The sequence below is a fragment of the Clarias gariepinus genome, chromosome 25 (genome assembly GCF_024256425.1).
Source record: "Clarias gariepinus isolate MV-2021 ecotype Netherlands chromosome 25, CGAR_prim_01v2, whole genome shotgun sequence".
NCBI classification, from domain to species: domain Eukaryota; kingdom Metazoa; phylum Chordata; class Actinopteri; order Siluriformes; family Clariidae; genus Clarias; species Clarias gariepinus.
This window is the reverse complement of record NC_071124.1, coordinates 8,264,535-8,287,937: the sequence shown is the minus strand read 5'-3', so window position 1 is coordinate 8,287,937 and position 23,403 is coordinate 8,264,535. Positions and strand designations below refer to the sequence as shown.

Here is a 23,403-nt window from a genome sequence, read left to right as displayed (position 1 = left end):
AAGAATCCTAATAATCTTATAGCAATGACAGCATCTTGTGAATATATTTAGATCCATAATAATTTTATATATATAAGATTTTATTTCAGTAGTGTGAAACAAGTACTGTAGGTTTAGGTGCAACATTATGTGCAACAGGTATCCAAGGTGCTTAAGTTATCAAAACACACTGAGGAAAACTTGGGCATTGGAGATGTGGCAGGGTGTTTCAAATGAAGGGATTTTGTCCTAGGACATGACCTGCACAGGGAGCAGAGTGTAGGGAGGACAGTTTAAAGTACACCGTGGAACAGAATGCACCATGAGATGAGAATGAGAAAACAAGTGAAGGTCAAAACCAGTTTTATCAAACAAGAAACAAAGGCTTGGTGTGTCTGATAATTAAATAGAACAGTGTTGCGAGCGTTCTTTTTTAGTGTGGGGGCGCTTGAGTTCAGGTGTGTGCATTCAGTATTCAGAGGTCATGGTAGCAATTTTTGTAGAATAATAGACAGACAGATAGATGATGTTCAAGGCAAACCAGGACTTGTGATGAAAGTTATGGGAAATGAAGGCACAAAAGCCTAGAATGATGATAAGACTCTAAACCACAGTAAAACATAAAAATTGTACAAATGTCTAAAGTCAGTCAGTAATGATCTCAGATGAGAACGCCTGATCCTTAAAAATAGAAGGATAACTTGTCGCCGACTTGCGAAAGAGACGAACCTTTCTGTGGAGATTGTACACACATCATTCACCGACACCTGCATTTCTGGACAGTGAGTGCACCTTGGGTACTAAGAGAGCTCTCTGTCTTCGAACTGTGCAGTGTATTAAAGAAACGTCTTGACACAAAAGAAAAGGAATTCCGATCCAACATACTAAGAAAATTATCTAGCCTGATGGTAAAACACTGGGATAACTGCATTAGTGTAGGAGGGGACTATATAGTGAAATAACCTTATAACCGTTTTGTGCAGAGTCCTGATTTGACTCGAACGCCGATCATAAATAAATAAATAAATAGATAGATAGATAGATAGGTAGATAGATAGATAGATAGATAGATAGATAGATAGAAAACAGATAATATAAATATGAATCAAAAATGTAAGGTTAAATGCTAGTCTGTAGTAGCCTACTGTATATTATAAACAAAAACTTCTTTTCTGCCGAGTCATACATAGCTGAACAAGGCAAATGACATCAGCTTTACTGAAGTACACATTGCAAATCAACAACGATGACTCATTTCTGGTGATTCGCTTGTTTTTAGTTTAGGACAGCGTTTAATAGTTGATATGATGAAGCTTCAAGTAAATATATTTGATAATGTTTACTTAACATTTATAAAAAAAAAGAGTCTCTAGTGTCAGCAAGTATTTCACTATAAGTCTTCTAATCGAGGAGTTTAAGGTTTTTTTTTTTTTTGGTTTGTCTATTTGAAACATGGAGAAAAGAGATGGAACGACTGTTTATAGCTGTTATAAAGTGAGCAGGAAGTAACTTGTGTTGTGAATGTTTGGGAGAATTGTATATGTAACTTTAATCTGGAGAAAAAAATAGCCTTTTGTTCATTAAAAATGAACTTTTTTTGTTGGTTGTACAGTAGAATATACTGTATATGTCTGTTAGATTAGATAGACATTATACAAAACTTGTATAAATATATTAATACTAAATTTGTTGCTATATATATATATATATATATATATAATTATTATATTAATATCATATATATAGTATTTTGTATATCCACTATATATGTATTTTGTATTTTTTATATCCACTATGCTCTAACTTGTTTGGACCGGATGTTAATGTTCTTCCCAGGACACACAGTTTCTGCGTTCTGACTTCTATCACATGCTTGGATCATCCAGCTGATAGCTGTGACAGGTGTATGTGGATGATTGTAATTTTTTTGACGTCAAAAAATAATTACATCATTACACTCTGTACATGTATTTAGACCTTCACTTTCACCAATGAGCAGTAACCGGTTTGATCTGGAACTAAAGCAATAGACAAACTGCTGTTTTCACGCTTCGTCCTCCTCGGGATGATCTAGTTATCTGACTCCTTGGTTTCTCCCTCCCCCTTTCCAGTATCGGTCACATGACAGCAGTTTCAAAGAAAGCTGCCTGTGAGTTTGGTTTCCCGGGAACTCCGAAACTAAGTGCCTCTAACTCAAACAAGAAAGCCTGTGTAAGAGTTTGTGAGAGTGAACCAGTTCAGAGACAGGCAAGAGTGTATCGAACTGGCATCTGAAAAGTGGGCCAAAATTTGTAAACTTAAATAAACCAAAAAAAAGGAAGAAAACATTATTAAATTAAACCTTGGCACAAAGAATAGTGGAAAATATATACTGTAATTTATGTATAGCATTTAGAGTATTTTTGCTAGTTTTCTTTAAATAAAAAAATCATTTGTGACTTAGACATTATTTTATTTATTTTTTTCAAATATTATTAATATGTTTCATTATTTTATGTTAGTCTTGACACAAAAACTATTTTTGTGTATTAATCCAGCATGTAGCCATCACTTTGTTTTTAAAACAATAATAATAATAATAATAATAATAATAAAATATTTTCCATATTCTTGTCTCTGTTCTTTGTTTTTTTTCTTAACATTAGCCATTTATTTTTAATTAACTGCAGTTAATTCATGAATTATTTATGCGATATGATTGTGCAAAATAAGTAGCACTTCAAATTATTATGTTTTTTCATTCTTTACTCCTTTCTTTTTTTTATTTGTTTGGTTTGGTGTTTCATTGTGTTTCTTTACTAGTATGTTAACACTGATAATTTATCACTAAACTCTATTAAGATGTTATTATTTATTGAAGATTACTTAAAACTAAATAATCTGAGAACAATGATCACAACAAATTTCACTGGCTTCCTTTCTTTTGTTTTTCACAATGTAAAAAAAATATATCAAAGATGAATTCCATATGTAACTGCAAATAAATGTCTGTTAATTCAAAAACTGTTAAAACCTGATTTTAATAAAACAAACGACAGAGATCAGGCTTCTTAAATTTTAAAGATTAAAAGAAGTGAGTATTGTCGTCCACAGCCAAATCTGTAGTGTTAACAAATAGTGTACAATATTATTCTGGTGGTGTGAATTTGCAATAAAAGTTTGGGAGTATGAACATTTCATCTTATTCACCTAATGGATTGGGAAAAAATATTTTAGACTACCAGGAAGGGCATCTGGTGTAAACATCATATATATAGAAAATGATCCTGATTAAAATGAACTATAATATGTAATAAAATTTTATTGTACACAAAAGTCTCATAATGTGGTGAGATACAGAAGGAAATGCAACATTTATGCAATAACATTCAACTAACAATATATTTTAACAACAGTATACTATACCTGTACCTATACTTACTGTAGTAGTAAATAAACATTATTTTATTATAAATTGTAATCAGTGAATGAAAAATAAAACCCTAAGATAAACAGGCTTATACTATTTGTTTTTGTTCTGTAGATACTACAATTTATCTCTTATCTTCTATTAGTCATGACATTGTAATCACAATCGGTTTCCGTTTCACGACAACACATGCTATAACTGGGATTATATTATGTGCCAGTTAAGAAGAAGTTATTTTTAAGCATACTACGCCTGCCTGTGACTAATGTTCCACCCTGAACACTCTATGTGATGAGTAATTAGACAAGAGCATCACAAAGCTACATGAAGCTTTCCTAATGTTTACTTACTGTGTGATGCTCTTTGTTTGGGTGACATTGATCCGGTCTGATCTCTAACAGCAGGAGGTGCTGCCTGGTATAGGACACCATCCGTTTTTGCACGCATCGCATCTGTTGGAAGGTTTGAAAACTAAATGCTTTAGTCATGTGACCAGAGTGATTAAATGATTCCTCACAGTAAATACACTGACCATATGCTGTATTGAGGAAGAGTTATACTTATGCTTTAAAGGCACAGACATGACTGATCTAATTTCGCCTGGAAATGGTGTTATATTTAAAGTAAACAAATGTACATAATTAATTTCTTAAAATAAAAATATAGTTTTAAAAATTTTCAGATTATGTAACACTAAAAGTATCTGTGTTGGGGTATTACAAACACCCCTAAACTTTAGGGAAAAAATAAACATTTTAAAAACTGACAATTGCTAAAGTTTCTTTCTTTTTTCATATTTTGCTTTTTTTTATTTCTAATGTTTGTTCTCCTTTTTTTCTTTCTTTCTTTCTTTCTTTACTTGTTTTAAGGCAATCCAATTTACTTGAAATTTTTTTATTTGAGAATAGATAACACAAAATTATTATTATTACAGATTTTCATGTTTCAATCTTATTTATTCATGGTACTGTTTAATTATTTAATTACTTTTTTTCTTTTTTAATCTTATTGATTAGTTATTGTTTGTTTGTTTGTTTTTATTGTTCAGATTATTATCCTTTAAAGCTACATGAAGGAGTTATTTTATTAGGTAAGGTGACTTTCCATGGCTTCAGGTGTTCATTCTGGGTTCTTGTGTCACTCTATAGGCACTGGAGTTTAAACATATGGTGAATAATACACAAAAAGACAGACTAAAATTTATTGCATCATTACATTTATGACATTACATTAAAACTTGATAAATCTTTAGTACAAACATTTGGTCTGTTTCATCTAATAGCAGTAAAAAAAATAATAAATAAAAAAAATTGAAAGTGAAAAAATCTTGATGAATATGGCAGTAAAATATTTTTCAGTGTAGGCACAGCTTGATACAAATGTTCTTTTCTACTTCACCGCCCACATTAAGCTGTTCACTTTTTACCACCTGGCTTGCTTCTCACGCAGCTTCACCACACAGTTTCCTTTTACAAGGCAAGCTACAATGTACAGAAGTGTTTACATTTGAGTTTTGCTTCTCTTCTGAATGCTCAAGCATTTATAAAACACTCACAAAGTATATTAAATTACTGAATATTATTGTAGTTATTTGAAATAAAAACATAAAATAGCAGAAAACAGCTCTTTATAACACTCTTTTTAGTAGGCCATGGTAAAAATAATTTTTTGTCCTCCTTTTTTTGCATTCTGGGTCTTGGAAGACATATTTGTGCCCTTGTCTTGGACATGCAACGGTACATGCAACATGTTTCCTTTTCCGACTCACACATAGTCTCTTCTGTCATATCCACCAGTAGGTGCGGTGTGGGAAGTTGAGTAAGGCATCCTAGTTGGAGGGCAAGAGCAACATAGCAATGATCCTCCTATAAGCAGGAGAGCCGTGGCGGCCCAGCCGATGTAAAGCGAAGCCCCTAGCTCCCACCTCTGCGGGTTGTTGAGTAAGGGATTGTAGAAATCTCTGATGATGGTATTAGCTGACCAGGAAACGGGAATTAGCTGCATGATGCCAGCTACAAGGAAGAGAACTCCAGCCACAATCATGACTTTGGCTTTGGCTGGTTCATCATCGATGCAGTTGGTGCACTTGGCCCCAGCGATGGACACCAGCATGGCCAAAATGACCAGCAGGATAGAGATGACAGTGAGTGCACGAGCTGCTTGGAGATCTTGGGAAAGCGCCAACGTGGAGTCGTAGACTTTGCACTGCATCTGACCGGTACTCTGCACCACACAGCTCATCCACAGGCCATCCCAGTAAATCTGCGCTGTCACGATGTTGCTGCCGATGAAGGCCGTGACCCTCCACATGGGAAGAGCGCAGGAGACAATGGCAAGGAGCCAGCCGAGCACACACAGCACAATCCCAATGAGCTCCAGGCCAGCAGACATGGTCGTAAATGCTCGGTGTTTCCTCAGGTTTCTGCTTTGGGCTGGATGATCTGCCAAGAAGCAGATGATAAGAAGTGGTCACAGTGAAAGCAGTGCCTTGGAGTCAGTGATGTGGTTCGTTTGCTAAACAAGTATCCTTTATACTCCAGATCAGGTAGAGGGGAGGAGTCCTTCGGGGCAGAGACTTCACTGCAGGCTTTCTCTCCCCAACTTGCTTTTCCCTGAATAAAAAAGGCAACAATAAGATTATCAGACTCTTAGTGTAAATCCAGTAGCAGTGATTTTAATGAATTTAAATAAGTTTGTGGTCTAAATTTCCCACAATGATATTTTTACAGTTTGCATTTCTGATATTATCTGGAAGTTGTATGTGTGCATGTGTGTATGTGTGCATATGTGTGTGTGTGTGTGTGTATATATGTGTGATATATTTAAATGTAAGATATTATTAGAAAATATATTGGAAAATATTATTTTTAATGCCCCATTGTGTGCCATGATTGGTATGTACCTACTAACATCATCACAGTCTCTGTATGTAAGATTTTTATTATATTACTGTATATTTACAGAATGTGCAAAAGAATGCAATCTATCTGGTGTGTTAGGCCTTACTGATAATATGTATATACATAAAATAATTTATGATCCTCCAGGATATTATATTCACCCTCAGTTCTTCCTAACATCTTCCAGACATTATATGGTCATGGACTGCCTATTTTGTATCATGGCTGAAAAGAAAAATGGGTCATGGCGGTTTTTTGCCATTGGATATTTCGTTTGATGCAGGACAAATTCTATGACAAATATTTGTTATTTTGTTTGTTTAAGATTAATTGCCTTACAAAAATGCATTACATAATACCTGCAGATTTGTCAGCTTTACTTCCCAAAGCACTTAATTGAATACAAATTTGGTGACTGAAAAGGCCACACCATTGTTATGTTCAAGGAAACAGAACCAACAAAATTTTCCACATGCTATGACAAACTCAAACCCTACTTTTTGCATGCCCCACAAAAATTGAAATTCAGTGTAGATTCCTGTTTCTAGATGATGCAACAGAAATACAATGTGGTCTTCTGTTGTAACTCATCCATGTCAAGATTGTGCATCCTGAGAGGCTTTTCCGGTCACCATGGTTAAGAAGAGTGGATAATCGTGGTCCTGTAGGCTTCCCCTGACTAGTCTCATCAACAATGTTCTTCCACCTGCACCTGAGACGTTTTTTGTTTGAAAAATGTTATCAACAATCATAAACATTCAAAGTCGGAAAAGAAATCCAATTTCTCCACATTTTACTGTTTGATGTAAACAGAAGTGTAACTAATGATCTTGATCTTTATTCCTATACACACTTCTCGAATAGAAAAATAGTATGATGTTGATGTACACTACCATTCAAAAATTTGGGGTCACTTGCAAATTTCTTAGTTTTTGTTTTGTGATTTTTTTTTCTTCATTCTACAACAATACTGGGGATTTCAAAACTATAAACTAAAAAAATATGGAATTAGGTTATTACATAACAACAATAAAAACAACAGTTAGTTGTTATTTTAAGACCCAGAGGTCAGCCTTTCTGTAATAGTTCTTGCAAGAACAGTATTGTCAAGTGCATTTGCAAAATCCGTCAAGCACCATACTGAACCTGGCTCTCATGAAGGCCATCCCAGGAGGGCGAGACCAAAACCTACCTCTGCCGCAGACGAGACGTTTATTTAGAGTTATTAGCCTGAAAAATGACCGATAAACAGCACCTCAGATTAGAGGCGTTATGAAGTCTTTACAGGGAATAAGTAGCAACACATCTCAATATCAACTGTCCAAACGAGATTAATGCATTTTTTGGACGCCTTCAGAATTCCTTTACAATGTAGAAAGAAATAAAAATCAGGAACGATCATGGAGTTGACCCCAAACTTTTGAACTGTAGTGTATATTATAATATAATTTTAATGATATTATACAGGGGTTGGACAATGAAACTAAATCACTGGCCAATTTTAGGACAAACCATGTCAAAAATTGTTTTCTATGGGTGAAAGATCTGGGCCAGGTTTCTCAAAAGCTTCTTATCGCTAAGTAGTTCTTAGGTTGTACCTTAACCTCTCTCTTAACGTTATGGCGCATTTCCCGAAGCGTTCTTACGCTAAGTATCTCTTAGGTAAGTCACACGTTCGTAAGGTTAACAACCTTAACTCATTCTTAGCGTAGTTTCAGCCCAAGACGCTAGTCGCCGCCACTGAGCAGCAGTGTCTTTATAAATCAGCGGTGTATGGAAGCACATTATGGCACGTTATCAAAGTCGTATTAATAATGGAATATACTTTAGACCTGTTCATGAATTTTATTTTATTTAATATCAAAACTAATAGAGTGACTTTTAATTAGCCTATATCATAATGTGACTAATGCATTAAAATTGGCAATCACTTTTAATATTGAACGGGTGGCAAATAATTTGGCAGCGATACAGCGTGTTGTTGTGCTAAACTAAAGACGGCGCCGTCCGCGGAGCCGTGTGGTTCATGTCTATTTTTCCTTTAGGGAACACTTCAGCCCTTTTTATATTTTGCCTGAGGTGGATGTTTAAAAAAAAGTTTCGCCTTTCAAAGCAACAGATTATGGAGCTTCTTGACCTGCTCAGACCTGCACTTGCCAGGCCAACGTGTCGTAATAGGCTCTACGTCCCGATGTCCAGCTGCTTGCTCCTTTTTGTTTAAAATAGCCTATGTTTCATTGATCATTAACCATCATTCATGACTAGATGGACTTTTCTTTTGACAGGTTTTATTTTATAATGAAATTTAATTTAGTTAAATGAGAAAATAAACATGGGAGTTTCAAACCCCTCCTCTTTTTATTTTTCTGAGTGATTATAATGCTTTATACCACTATATCACATATGCGGTTTGACTCGCTGTGAGATGCGGTGTTATACCCCTATCTCCCCTATCTGCGTGATCTCGCTCTGTGGCCGTAAGTAGGGTTCATCATGATTCAGAGCGAGTTTTTGCGCTGTGATTACGTTTCCGTCTTTCCATGTGAAAAATTAAACATGTTTGATTAAACGCGGAACGTTAAAGGAACGTCGCGGGCAATCGTGGCAGCTCACGGTGCCTAACATCGCATCTCACTGTGAGTCAAGCCGTATACAGTAGGTGAGATAGGGGTATTAGACACCGTGAGCCGCCTCTAGTGACCGCCCGACGTTCCGCAAAGATCTGCAAGGTCCGCGAGCTTCCGCATGTTAAACATGTTTATTTTTTTGCGTGATAAAATGGAAACGTAAACATGGCACCAAAACTCCCGCTGAATCATGATGAACTGCACCTACAGCCACCACACGAAACCGCGTAGGTGAGATAGGGGTATTAACCTCCTCTCTGTCATCTCATCCTATTCATTCCATAAGTGCGCTATACAACACCAACCACTGACATGCTTCACATTGTTTCTGAAGCTGGTGAGGAGTGTTGTTTCCCGGTTCATTTCACCGCCACAGGTTACATGAAAATATAAGCGACAGTGTGGTGATTTAATTTATATATTTGTCTATTATCCCATGCTTTTGATAAGTTAACCCATGTCGAAATAAACGCTATTAAAAAAAATTAGTGTCATGTTTAATTAGCATAGAAAGTGCCGTCTTTCAAGAGCAACCGATGTCAGCTAATTCAGTACCTTCACTGTAGACAGCGCCTTGTAACGTCGGACGTAAGAGGCAGCGACTTAAGAAGACTCCTAAGAGACAGTTCGAGAAATACACTTAGAAAAGTTATAACTTAACGTAAGATATATCTTAAGAGTCTTCTTAGCATGCGAATAGTGTGCGTTATCAAGAAACCGGGCCCTGGATTGTTAGCTGGTCATTTCAGTACCCGGATCCTCCTACGCAGTCATGATGTTGTAATTGATGCAGTATGTGGTCTGGCATTCTCACGTAGGGCTGCAACAACGAATCGATTAAATCGATAAAAGTCGATTACTAAAAGCGTTGGCAACAAATTTCATAATCAATTTGTTCTGTCGCGTGACGCGGAGACATTTGATTATTTAAAAAAAACTTTAGTTAACACACTCGGGCTCGCGCACTGATGCTAGCAGAGTTTGGCGCCTCATAGACAGGGCAAGGCAAATAAAAAAAAAAACGAGCGGAGGTAGAGGAAAGATACATGGCAGAGGCAGAGAAATCCATACTCGGGTAGTTGTCTCCTCTGCTGGGTCTTAGTGCACGTCTCTTACTGGTATAATCAACATCCACGTGTACTGTTTACTATAACACTGACCACGTGTGTGTGCGTATGCGTGAGTACAGCGCGCGTGTAAAGCAAAAGCAAGTCTTATTAGAGACGTTAAAAATCAATTTTTTCTCTCTGCTCAAGGCTTAGCCTGCTCTTTGCACACACACAAACACACACACACACCCCTTCTACTTTCACCTTTACACACACACACTCTTTCTCTCTGCTCCACACAGAAACACTGCTCTGTCGCGATTCTTTTCAAAGGTTAATTTGTTTTATTTTTACTTTACAGCAGTGATTCTATTAGTTTGTTTTTAAAAATTAAATTTGGTTTATGAGTGTTTTGGAATGCGAGTCCGCTTCCAAAACAAATTATGCTCGTAATCCAAGGTTCCACTGTATATATGTGACATATGTAAAACATACATGTCTATGTTTTTTGTGTTAGTCAATTTTATTTTATTATTACTATAACAGCTCAAGGAGCAACAAGCCACAGTACAACGCTCAGTCATTGAGTTGCCCTATGTCGCCTCGGTTACGGTCATCAAGCTGTGAGTACTCACTTTCTTGGCTTAACTTTCTTACTGAGTGTGTATTTGTAGGACGCGGGTTAGATTGTGTCTTTCCCTTACTCCCCAATCGCGAGAGTCCTTAGACTAACTGCGTGATTATCCTGCCTATTCGTGTCACTCCGCGTTTGGGTTTACCAGTCACGCTACACAGGGCTAACCGCTAAAGCTACGTCTTCTGGTCACCTCAGGTTAGTTCTTGACAGCAACATGTTTGTGCACTTTCTAAAGATCTTAGTTCTGTTTTTGAATAAAGGGTTGGAAATGAATGCTTTTCTTGTTTTTTTGTTTTTTATCCGATTTATTGATTAATCAAAAAAAATAATCGACAGATTATACCCAATCATGTTGTCAATTAACCTAATAAGTTGCAAATAAGTTGGTCCTCCAGCTGATTCTTATATGTACATTTAACTTTTCTGGCCTCTTATTGCTACCTGTCCCAACTTTGTTGGAATGTGTAGCTCTCATGAAATCCCAAATGAGCCAATATTTGGCATGTCATTTTAAAATGTCTCACTTTTAACATTTGATCTGTTATCTATATCCTATTCTGAATAAAATATTTAAATTTGAATCTTCCACTTAATTGCATTCTGTTTTTATTCTAGTTTTTACAGTGTCTCAACTTTTTTTGAAACCGGGTTTGTATGTGTATACATATATAAATCAAGATGCATGCAAGCTGTAAAACTGATTGACGTACAAAAAACTTTTACTGAGAGCTGCAGTAAAACATTTGAATGGTACATGGTGCAAAAATTTCAAGAAAGGCTTTCTGTGTCTGTGTACATCTATTCCATTAGCTGGAGGGACGCCAGCATTTCAAACGTGATCTAGGCGGTCTGATCATGGGTCCGGCATCCTGAGAAATCTTTCTACCTTGATGATATCTAAGCACTAGATAAATGCTAAGATAAGTGCATTAGTGTAGCAGAAGATTATACAAAAAACTAAAGGTAATTTTTACTTATAACTCTGCTCTGATCTGCACAATCAAATTTTTTTATATTTCTGTGGCATCTGTGAGTATCTGTTTAATAGTTGTTAAAGGTGTGTATGAGTGTCTTAGTTACTGTTGCTTAGTTACAAAAACTCACTCAGCCAAATCCTTGACAAAAAAAAGAATCGTTACAACCAGTGCATGGTAGAGCTCTAACCCTCCCCACATTCTCCACACCTGGCAAAAACAGTGTCTCAACACATTCTGATAAGATGTGAAACAAATGCTGAAATGTTTCATTTTGTATTACTACAATAGCTACCTAGTTGGTAATAACAGTATAAATTGTGGCGCTCACAAACTTAATCAGTTCATCTCTGAATACATTCATTGACATATTTTTTTTGCACTAATGAAAATAAGAGTGGGAAAGAAGGAAGTGTGAAAGGATCTAGAAAAAAAAGAAAGAAAAAAAACCAAAACCTGGCTAATTATCCAAGATGCTGAGCACAACTTACCAACCAATCAAATGATGCACCTGAGAATACTGATGCATTTTAAAAAATGCATTCCTGTGCTTTTAAGAGTTTTTTTTTAATGTATAATCTTTGCTGGTGGAAAGATTTTTACTATGGAAAAAATACTTTTACTTTATACTCAAAAAAACATGTTGTTTATTAAAATCAGTGTCTATACAAGTCAGAAATGCCTTACTCTAACTTTTGTTTTTTATATATTTTAGTTTATGAAAAGTGCAAATAACTTAGGGAGGTATCATAGTGCATCTGAGCAAAAGAGTTTCCACTGGATTTCATTTCCTACATTATTATGTCATTGTTGGCTCAAGCACAGATGAAAAACAGCTACTGTTACTGGAAACTTGATAAAAAACATTTCATGGGACTTGAGATGATGCAAATGTTTATGAGAACCGTTTTTTCGATTCCTGAGAAACTCAAGCGATATCTTTTGGAAAGTATAAAACTGACAGATAAGACTTATAGTGTTTAATAAGCAATTTATTCACAGCACTAAAAAAAAAGGTGAAAAGAATTTGCATTTAAAGGTACTCTAAATGTAGTTAAAATTAAACATTAAATGCAAAATCAGTTAAAATTGATAATTTGATTTTTAATTGAATTAAATAATTAAATAGGTGTTGAAAATACTGTATAAAGGGTTTTCTTATTTTAGAGAAATTCATAGACAGCAGATTTTGTCTTTAAAAAGTGCAAAAGATTACATTTAAACCATAATCCTCAAATAAATAATTATTAAAAAACATTATTTTGGCTTCCATGCAAATCAACCATGTTATTTACTACTCCTTTTTATTTTTTATTCTGCACTTTTTATTTTTATTTTTATTTTTTGGTATTGTCAAACATGGCACTTCCACAATTTTTTTTATTACATGAGCACCCGATGCTCACCCATGCCCACAGGCATCATTTAGTCCAATCCCAAAAATTTCAATGATGGTAATGATAGAAAGGCACCAGTATACACAGGATACCAAATCGCACCATGCATGTGGCCCAGGAGGAAAAGGGCCCATGGCCATCGACTTCCCCAGATCCCAATATGATCGAGCACCCATGGGATCTGGGGAAGTCCGGTTGATGGCCTTGGGCTTTTTCCCTACTGGGCCACATGCATGGTGCAATGTGATGTACTGGGTAATCTGGCACAAATCCACAGAAGCTTAACCCAAAACCCACAGCACCCAAAGGATCCGCTGCCAATGACCTGGTACCAGACACTACACCAGTACTACTTACAGTCTTGTGAGTCATGCCTCAAGGGACCAGAATTGCCCTAGTGGCACAAAGGGAACTCAAATCCTAGGCAGTCATATTATTAATGTTTTTAATGTTATGTCTGATTGGTGTATATTTGCATATGAATATAGAATATGAATACCACATGTATTGAGCATTGTTACTGCTCTGTAACTTAGAATGTCAAAAGTTAGAATTGCATGTTGGTGGAGCAGTCCCCAGGGGTGGGAAAGAAAGAAAGAAAAAAAAAGAAATTCAATTCAATTAAATTTTATTTGTATAGCGCTTTTAACAAGGCGGCACGAGGTGTAGTGGTTAGCACTGTTGCCCTGCACCTCCAGGGTCCGGGTTCGATTCCCGGCCAGGCTCAATTCCCATCTCTGTGTGCATGGAGTTTGCATGTTCTCCCCCTGCTTGGCGGGTTTCCTCCGTGTACTCCGGTTTTCTCCGACAGTCCAAAGATATGCAGGTTATGATATTCTGGGTTCCCAAAAATTGCCCGTAGTGTGCGACTGGGTGTGTGTATGTGTGTATGTGTTTGTGCCCTGTGATGAATTGGCACCCTGTCCAGAGTGTACCCTGCCTCATACCATAAGTCTCCTGGGATAGGCTCCAGGTCCCCGTGACCCTGAATACAGGATAAATCGGTAAAGAAGGTGAGTGAGTGAGAGAGCGCTTTTAACAATTGACATTGTTGCAAAGCAGCTTTACACAATCAAAAGAACTATTTTAGTTTGTATGAGATGTGAATGTGTATGAATCAGTGGTAAGGAAAACCCCCCTGAGATGGTAATAGGAAGAAACCTTGAGAGGAACCCATCCTCATTTGGGTGAACGGATAGCAGGGATTGATTCACATCATACTGTGCGAGATTGGAAGTTCAGTATAACAGGAGATATGTTTAAGTTTGAAATGAAATGAATTGTGTAGTTAAGGTATTATTATTATTATTATTATTATTAGAAGTAGTAGTAGTAGTGGTAGTAGTATTTTGTTTCGGTTTTGTTCTGTTCAAATTCCAAGGCTGTGGCTAACAGTCGTCCAACATAAAAACACAAAACATTAAGCATAATTTTGTGTGATTTTTATTTGTGCCGCTGCGCAGCTCTGCCCACTCCAGACATAATGCTACAAGACCTTTGAAGGTGTACTGTGGTGTCTGGCACCAGGTTGTTACATTTACATTTTGGCATTTGACAGACACTCTTATCTAGAGGAACTTACAAAAGTGCTAGCAAAAAGTTAGCGGTGGATCCTTTGGGTGCTACAGGTTGCAGGGCGAAGCCTCCACGGATCAGATTTGTTTATCCAGCACATTCAATGGATGCTTGGTCACATTGGGGAATTTGAAGGCTGTATTAACCCCTTTGAACTCTTTGCCTTCAGCAGGCTGTGATGCACTGAGTATTTTGATAGCTCCGAGTGCTATAACACCATCTGCCCTCTGCACCTGCTGACTCATCCCAATACTGAACTGGACTTCACGTTAATTTAAAGAACTTCTGTTTTATTGAACTTTTAGGTGTTTAAAACCTGTGCCAAGTTGTAGTGCAGACTAGACATTCCGCTGTGGCGACCCCTTGCTGGAAGCAGCCGAAAGACCAACAACACACATGATGTTATATAATTTCTATCTGTTATCACCCAAATGAGTCCAGTTCCTCTCAAGGTTTCTTCCTATTGCCATCTCAGGGAGTTTTCCCACTGTCGCCGTCATCCTTGGCTTGCTCATCAGACATTTCATTCATCATTCATTCATTCATCTCATTATTATCTAGACACATTTTTCTCACACATACACATTTCCATAAATTTTCTTTTTTGAATTTTTTTTCATTTTCATGAAGTTGCTTTGAGACAATAAACATTGTTAAAAGTGCTATATAAATAAAATTGAATTGAATTGAGTTGAATACCTACAGACTAATCCTACTCACTTATATCACCTGTCTATTTACAAGTCATAAAAATAAAAATAATAAAAATATGAATTCTAAATGCATTAGGGTGGCACGGTAGTGTAGTGGTTAGCACTGTCGCCATGCACCTCCAGAGTCCGGGTTTGATTCCCGTCTCTGTGTGCATGGAGTTTGCATGTTCTCCCTGTGCCTGGTGGGTTCCCTCCAGGTACTCCGGTTTTCTCCCACAGGCCAAAGAAATGCAGGTTAGGCAAATTGTTGTTCCCAAATGGCCCGTTGTGTGTGTATGTGTGTGCCCTGCGATGGATTGGCACCCTGTCCGGGGTGTACCCTGCCTCATACCCTAAGTCTCCTGGGATAGGCCCCAGGTCCCCGCGACCCTGAATACAGGAAAAGCATTAAAGATGAGTGAATGAGTAAATAAATGCAATGTAAAAAATGTCAAGTTATCCAGGAATTTGCACATCAACTTCTGCTTCAAACTCTAAAAAGCCATTAGACAACTACAGTGGACACAGGGATCAACTTCGGAATTACTTTTAATTCTTTGTTGTGTAACCTGCTAAGCTGTCCAACACATCATTCAAAGTGGGTTCAACTACAGTAGAGTGGTCGATAATCTTAAATCAGAATCACAAAGAAAGAGGTACATCACTTCTTCTGATAAAATGCAAACAAATACAACAAAATTGTTTAAATAAAACATACTATTTCATGAACTGTTTAAGCAAACATGTGGTACATGTACAAAGAGTATCACATAAGGGTTTATTTGGCTAGTAATTAAAGTGTCTGTAATTTATCATTTACAGGCAAAAAAAGTACAATTTGTTGTTTAAACATCAGTCCATCTAGAAACAAATTGCCTAATAAAATACAAAGTTGTGGTTTTGCCTGCGCATAGGGTCTTGTCTAATTAACTTAAATGAAAAAAAGACTGATGTATTTCATGATTTGCAGTAAATGAAAAGTAAAAAAAAAACATAATGATAAAATTAATAAAACTGTGTACCGATGAAAAAAAAAACGTTTTTTGAACCAAAAAGTTCATCATTGGACTTAATTCATTCTTCATAATTTATTCATTCTTGTAAATTATTTCCCTCAGGATGACAAAAATAGAAAATTCTAATTTGAAAACCACTGTATATCTCCTTTTTTTTTAAAGCATTGAACATGAAGATTTGTGGCAAAACACTAATAAACGCATTACAGGACCAAATGTGATCCATCTTTAAAGAACAAATCGCATTGCGTGGGGTATTTCTGTCATGTGATCAGTGAATAAACTAAATCAATTTAATGAACATTTGTAGAATGTTGAAGCCAAGAAAAATAAGTTATAGTCTTTTATAAAGAGTCAACAACTGAAGTCATGGAGGTGATGATGATGATGATGATGATGATGCAATATAAACTGAATCTTTTCTATTGTTTTTTAATGTTTCTCATGACCATCCATCATATTATTTTGTCTATTCACACTGGCACAAACATGATTACCTGCCGAGTTATCAATTTTAAAGAAACTGTAAGAGATGCTGTTATTCCATAGGAAAAAATGCAAGCAAAGAGAACATTTCTCTGTTTGAAGACCACAAGCTGAGGTTGTGTGGTTATTTGTACCTGTCTAGACCTTCTATTCTGATCTTTTCACATTTAGTCTCATTGTTTGCTTTGTGAGTCTCTTATGACCCTGTGACCTTACTTTGTTTGTGGAACATACAGGTGTTTGATCGTCATTTCAGCAGCCTTGAGGCTTTAACTACAGGGAGGGGCATTAGATATGGCTCAGAGACTCAGATAATGTGTTTTCCTGACATTCCACAGTATCAACCCCCCCACAACTGACCTCTGCCTGGCTACACTAAAACAGCTTCATTGTAGTGTGGACAGTTGGATTGAAGCCCTAACAAAGGCAAGATTCTTGTAGAGAAAGCTTGGAAAAGCAAAAAGATAACGAAAGGTCTGAAGCTCTAAATCAGCACCTTGCTGAGCACATTTTTAGGCTGTGTTCCCATATTCTGAACCAGTAGAAACCTGTTTTGAATCATTTTAGAGGACAAGTAGTGCAAAATGTACTTGGGTATCAGCATTTTGTGTGTGTGTGTGTGTGTGTGTGTGTGTGTGTGTGCGCGTGCGTGTGTTATAGTTGTCTCTTGGCAAGACAGACCAATAAAATGTGCGTGTTTGTCTATGCATGTTGCTTGGGTGTGTGCAATGGTGCATGTGTGTACTAGAACATACAATTTAGACCTGAGCACTGTATATTAAAAAATAAACCTAAAGTATTAAAAGAAATTGTGGCAATGTATTTAACACATTACCTGTATTTAACAATTATAGTCAATTACTTGTATTTAAATAAGGAACATGTCATTATATCAGTGTAGTTTATTATATTATGACACACAGCACAGTATATTAGACACATGGATTATATACATAACACACACTTAGTCGTGTTTGTTTGTTTGTTTGTTTGTTCATTTAAACATAATATATTTTTACATTTTATTTTAAAAAGCTGTTTAACCAAAAATATGTATTCATAAAATAAAGCAAGCCACATTTAAGTCTTGAAAGAATATTTAAAAAAACAAATGTTACAGTTGCGATCATTGCGATCATGCTCTACACTCCATATGCAAATCCCATCCAACATATACAAAAACAACGATTTCATAACATAACACAAACAAGACAAGCAGATAATCCAGTCAATCATGAAGGTAACCCTTACTGCATTTCTCAATTTTGACACATTGAGACGTCTTTCTCTCTGTTGGGCCAGAGTGATACCAGTCTCTCCTTTCCTTGTCTGATCAAACCAAGTACATGGTCAGATTCTAACTCTTCCTTCTTTATCAATCTCATTCGCTCAGACATAATCTTTTCTGTCGTAGGTATTGGAGGCTGCAGATCGTGTGGTTGAGTAGACCATCCTGTTTCCTGCACTGTACCTCTTCTCTTGATGAGGTGGGCAGCTGCAGCACAGAATCGCTCCACCTGTCAGCAGCAAAGCGGCAGCCGCCCATCCCAGATAGAGAGACGCTCCAATCTCTCGTTTCTGTGCCTGTGTTATTGCCGGGTTGTAGAAATCTGTGATGATCGTGTGGGCCGACCAGGACACCGGAATCAGCTCCATGACCGCAGCACAGATAAATGTCACCCCAGCAGAAATCATCACCTTGGCCTTCGTGCCTTCATCATCTATGCAGTTGGTGCACTTGGCCCCTGCGACAGAAACCAAGACTCCCAGCACTCCCAGCATGATGGCGATCACGCACAGAGCTCGAGCTGCCTGTAGGTCTTGGGGCAATGCCAGCATGGAGTCATAGACCTTACACTGCATCTGGCCCGTGCTCTGTACCACACAATCCATCCAGATGCCCTGCCAGATTATCTGTGCTGTCACAATGTTCGACCCGATGAAGGCAGTCACCCTCCACATTGGCAAAGCGCAGGACACGATGCCAACTATCCAGCCCAGTGTGGCCAACGTGACGCCCAATATCTCTAAACCCAGAGCTGCCATTGCGTTCTGCTTCACTATCCCAGAGAAATGAATACACAGGTCTGAGATGCTGAAGGAGGTTCTCGGCAATGACCCAATACTTTATGTACACTGGAAAAGGTGGAGTCTTGGGTAGATCTGGTCATGCAGTGATTGGTCAAATATTTTAAAATACTGTGGGGATTTTTGCGAGAATAACCTTGCCACAGAGCCTTTTTTTTTTTAATGATTGAACTATTTTAGACAAAGTAAGCACTGAAGTGATAACTGTAGCCTAGGGGTGTCTGGTTAAAACATAACTGCTAGGTTACACTTAAACCACAAAACAAAAAAGGCTCAGGAAACAGGCATGACCGAGGAGGAGGATTGAAACGTGAACAGGGGCGTATGTTGACACTGTGTCAAAGATGGTCATGCTATAACCTCTGAGTAATGTTGAGCAAAGCCACATAAAACTGCCATATAATGGTAATTGCTTGGCAGCGGTCAGTTTTAAGTATTGAAACTTAACTCCAATAGAAACTCACTGAATGAGAAGTTTCCTTGGGGCCATCAGATGATAGTTTCCACTAAAAAGTTAAGCAAACAGTAAAATGGTACAAATAAGAGCTGAGTGAAACTGAGTAGCTGATAGTGCTGGAATCCTTTCTCCAGTCTTTTTGTACAGGAAAACAAAACACAGAGAAACCAGTGTCCGTCAGCCACATCAGTGTGATTCTCAGTGACATAGAAACTCAATGATGTAGAACTTAATGTAGCTAGCGTTTTTGGTTTACAGCTCAAAAGGGTCATGTGGGTGATATGGAAATGTTGTTTTGCTTAAAAGCCCACATCCTATTCTAAGGTACTTATTGGCATAACTATACTGAAAGGTAATCAATTTACCGTTTTACACTCGAGAGGTTTACACACTGAATAAACTCATGTGATTAGAAGAATTTTCTCTTGTTTACGTATAATTGTAACATTACAAAGCTAGCAAACATTATTCTAATAATGGCTGAACTTACAGAGGTTGTGTGTGTGTGCAGAGTGGATTTAAATGAGAGAAGCCTTTAACACAAAAAAATGCAATGGGTTATTGTATATAAAGTTGGGTAAAAAGTATTTCTAACCTATGTTTGCTGCATAGGAGAATCTGACTTTAATGTTTCACCACACAAAATCTGTTATATATTACTGTTTTTTGTTATTTAGACTTCATCACATTTTTTTCCATTCCTTAATGTATTCTTTGCTTTAAATAGACCAAAATCTTAATATATTTAAAAATCTAAATTTCTAATTATAATGACTACAGTATTGACTAAAAAGTATCTTTTTTTTTTTTTTGTTAAAACTGAATTTGTCTAACAACTAAACAAGTGAATGTCACATCACAAAGACTTTGCAGTCTTAGCCCCAACAAAGCAAAAACTAAGGTGCTTTCCTCTCATGGCTAGTTTCAGTTACGCTCCCCTGAATTTAGGAATTGAGCAGTGGACACAAAGGAGCAAAAGAAGGTCTCAGAACAACGGTTGTATTGTACCCAGTCCTGTCTCCACTGACACAGGGAGGTAATTTCTAATGTGTAGCAGCCTCTCAAGAGCTGGGTAGATTTCATATGATATGGAACGCTTTGGACTAAGAATTCCTTTTTTCGGCTCATCCAGCTTACCTTTGCAAAGTCTCAGGTTTCCGGGAACGGTCATCCGTTTAGAAGTAGAAAAGCAGCTGAAATATATCAGGAAGCATTTATGTGCTGACAGACTTGTGATAAGAACTTTATTAACCTTCAGAAAATGTTTTATTACTAAATCGTGCAATGCCCATTAGCCATAACCATGTAAACTCTGCAACATAATAGACATGTGGGATACCTTTTCAGTCAATGTTGTTAACAGAAAAACCTATTACAAACCTTTTCACATTATTTTAAATCTACAGACAAAGGAACGTATGTATTTGCTTATTGTTGCTGACTGAATTTACTCTATGCCATAGCTCAGTCATGCATAGCCATTCATATGTCTCTGGTGTTTGTCCTAGTAAGTACATTTTCTGGCGCAGTTTTTATTGTCACTGAAAACACGCTTATTTACCAACCTACACCATTCAAACATAGTCCCTTCTGCAATATCCATTTGCAGACATTGATTTAACCGCTGAGTACTGTGCTCCAGTAGACACAGGATCCTTGGATGCTCTGGAAGGACACGAACAGGAAAGTATGGCTCCCCCTAGGATGAGCAGGCAGGAGGCACCCCAGCCGAAATACAGTGAGTTTCCAAACTCCCTCTTCTGCGTTTCCTGCAAAAGTGGGTCATGAAAGTCCAGCACAATGGTGTAGGCCGACCAGCAAATAGCCACAAGCAATAACAGCCCAGTGCTGCCGAACGATGCACCTGCACCCAGCATTATGCGAGGTTTGTTGGACACGTCCGATGTACAGTTGGTGCATTTGGCGCCTGCTACAGCCAGCGTCATGCCCACTACGCCAATAAACACAGCGATGACAACCAGCGCTCGTGCCGCCTGCAGATCATTGGGCAGCGCCAACATGGAATCATAGATCTGGCAATGCATCTGACCTGTACTTTGCACCACACAGCTCATCCATAGGCCCTCCCACACCACCTGTGTGATCACGATGTTCTGACCCACGTACGCCGCCACACGCCACATGGGCAGGCAGCAGGCTACCATTGCACCCAGCCAGCCAGCCACAGACAGAATCATGCCCAGGATTTCCAGGCCGGCTGAAGCCATCGTCTCGCCAGAGCTCTGCACACTGAGGTCCTCTGTGTCCAAGCACGATATTGGATTTCTCCAGCTCGCGGCACTGACTGGGGCTGAGATGGGAGGGAAGGAGAGGTAGAGAAACAGATTCTACCTTCTTTATACTTATAGTTCGAAGGTGGAGTCAGACCTTGATGGCATCATCTTTGCACTGGTATAAGAGCAGGGATTTGAGGATTCACCACTTTGTGACAGAGTAACATTATTAAAACAGCTTGAATAGTTAATGTACAGAAAAAAAGTGTTGTATTATCATCTTGGATGATCGAATAACAATAATTAAATTTTTAAAGGTTCGTTTTTTAAATATAATATTGTGGGTTTTGTATTTGTGCAAGTGACAATTTGTGCAATTTAATCTGATATTTTATAGCAAATCTATGTTGACCAGCAACAACAGGCTATTTCCAAAAGATAAAAAAAAAGGTCTCTGCCAGCACTAAAAACCCACAGTCAGGAAGAAGTTATGGGGAAATCTGAGAACAACTGTTCTTTAAACTGAGGTTTGGTAACAACCAAGCTAATTTCTCCAAGTAAAGTTTTTCATTGTGAATTTGGATGCACAGTTCTTATATTGTCCTTGAAGAAAAGCTGCTGTATCACCTTCTCAATAAGACATGTATAAAGGCAGGACAAGTCCACCCTTTGTCTCTGTTATATGATCTCATGCCTTCATCTTATGTCTGGTCTTTCAAGCTTCTACTCGCATCATTTAAAAAAAACTATATTTTTAGTCTGGCCATCATAAATATATTTTTTTATGTTTGTTATAAATAAAGTTTTTTGTTTGTTTGTTTGTTTGATTTTAATTCATTTTTTAGAAAAAGTTAAATTATGTAAAATCTGTTGTGACTTTTTAATCCTACACAAAGAAGTTAATGACCAATTCATGGTCAAGGGGGGCCTGGAGCCTACCGCCGGAGACTTAGCACACAGTACAGGTATGACTGCAGATGAATCCCTGTTATCTTTATCACGTTAATGAGGATGGGTTTCCTGTTGAGTCTGGTTCCTCTCAAGGTTTCCTCCTACTGCCATTTCAGGTAGTTAATCCTTGCCACTGTTGCCGTCGTCCTTGGCTTGCTCTCATAATGATTCATACATATTTACATTTCATACGAACTTCAATGATTCTTTTGATTGTGTATAGCTGCTTTGTGATAATGTCAATTGTTAAAAGGCCTAAGCAAATAAAATTGAATTGAATTGAATTGAATTTCTTTTTTTTCTGCACACACACACGCACATGCTTATTCACAAACTATGGACACCAATTAGTTTAATCTGCATTTCCTTGGACTGTGGGAGGAAACCAGAGTACCTGGAGGAAAACCACCAAGCACGGGGGGAACATGCAAACGCCATGCACACAGGCCCTGCAAGGCAACAGTAACCAACTACACCACCATGTCTCCTGCTAGAGTAAACAAACTCCTACAATTTGAGGTGTCTCCTTTGTGTTCCTTTGAAGAAAGATAAAAGATTTGCAAAAGTTAAACATTGAATGTTTGTAGAGACTTTGCGACAGTTTGGCATCACTTTGGCATGATTCATAGTGGAGTTGAAAAATAGACTTGAGGAAGACTCCATAATTTCATGGCTAATGCATAGCTCATTTATAGAAGATCCAGAATGTGATGTGACATGTAAGTTCAGTGACCAAGAACTATCAACAATTTTAATTCAGCATAATTTGGCACACTCTCACACAGGAATGTAAAAAAAATTTTTTTTCATTTTTTACATAATAGTTTACTTCTAAATAATTCTGGGTTAGAGGAAAGTCATGTAGAGTTTTGCCATGCTTGGTGGATTTTCTCATGGTCCTTCAGTTTCCTCCCACAGCCCAAAGACATACT

At 37.5% G+C, this 23,403-nt stretch overlaps 2 protein-coding genes across 2 annotated transcripts; both read right to left on the bottom strand.

The window, feature by feature from the left end:
- Nucleotides 1-4,575: 4,575 nt before the first annotated feature.
- LOC128512837 (claudin-4-like) lies at nt 4,576-18,840 on the bottom strand. Its single transcript, XM_053486265.1, has 2 exons — nt 18,303-18,840; nt 4,576-5,801 (listed from the first exon to the last, which is right to left on the bottom strand). The coding sequence occupies exons 1-2, from the start codon at nt 18,785-18,787 to the stop codon at nt 5,153-5,155; spliced, it is 1,134 nt and encodes a 377-aa protein (XP_053342240.1). The 5' UTR covers nt 18,788-18,840; the 3' UTR covers nt 4,576-5,152.
- Nucleotides 18,841-20,797: 1,957 nt separating this feature from the next.
- LOC128512987 (claudin-4) lies at nt 20,798-21,582 on the bottom strand. Its single transcript, XM_053486559.1, has one exon. It carries the CDS (start codon nt 21,512-21,514, stop codon nt 20,861-20,863), a length of 654 nt encoding a protein of 217 aa, XP_053342534.1. The 5' UTR covers nt 21,515-21,582; the 3' UTR covers nt 20,798-20,860.
- Nucleotides 21,583-23,403: the final 1,821 nt, after the last annotated feature.

Coding starts and splice junctions, on each gene's coding strand:
- LOC128512837 (XM_053486265.1), bottom strand. CDS start 18,787: ATGGCAGCTCTGGGTTTAGAGATATTGGGCGTCACGTTGGCCACACTG. Junction 5,802..18,302: donor CAGAAACGAGAGATTGGAGC/GTCTCTCTATCT, acceptor CAGAAACCTGAG/GAAACACCGAGCATTTACGA.
- LOC128512987 (XM_053486559.1), bottom strand. CDS start 21,514: ATGGCTTCAGCCGGCCTGGAAATCCTGGGCATGATTCTGTCTGTGGCT.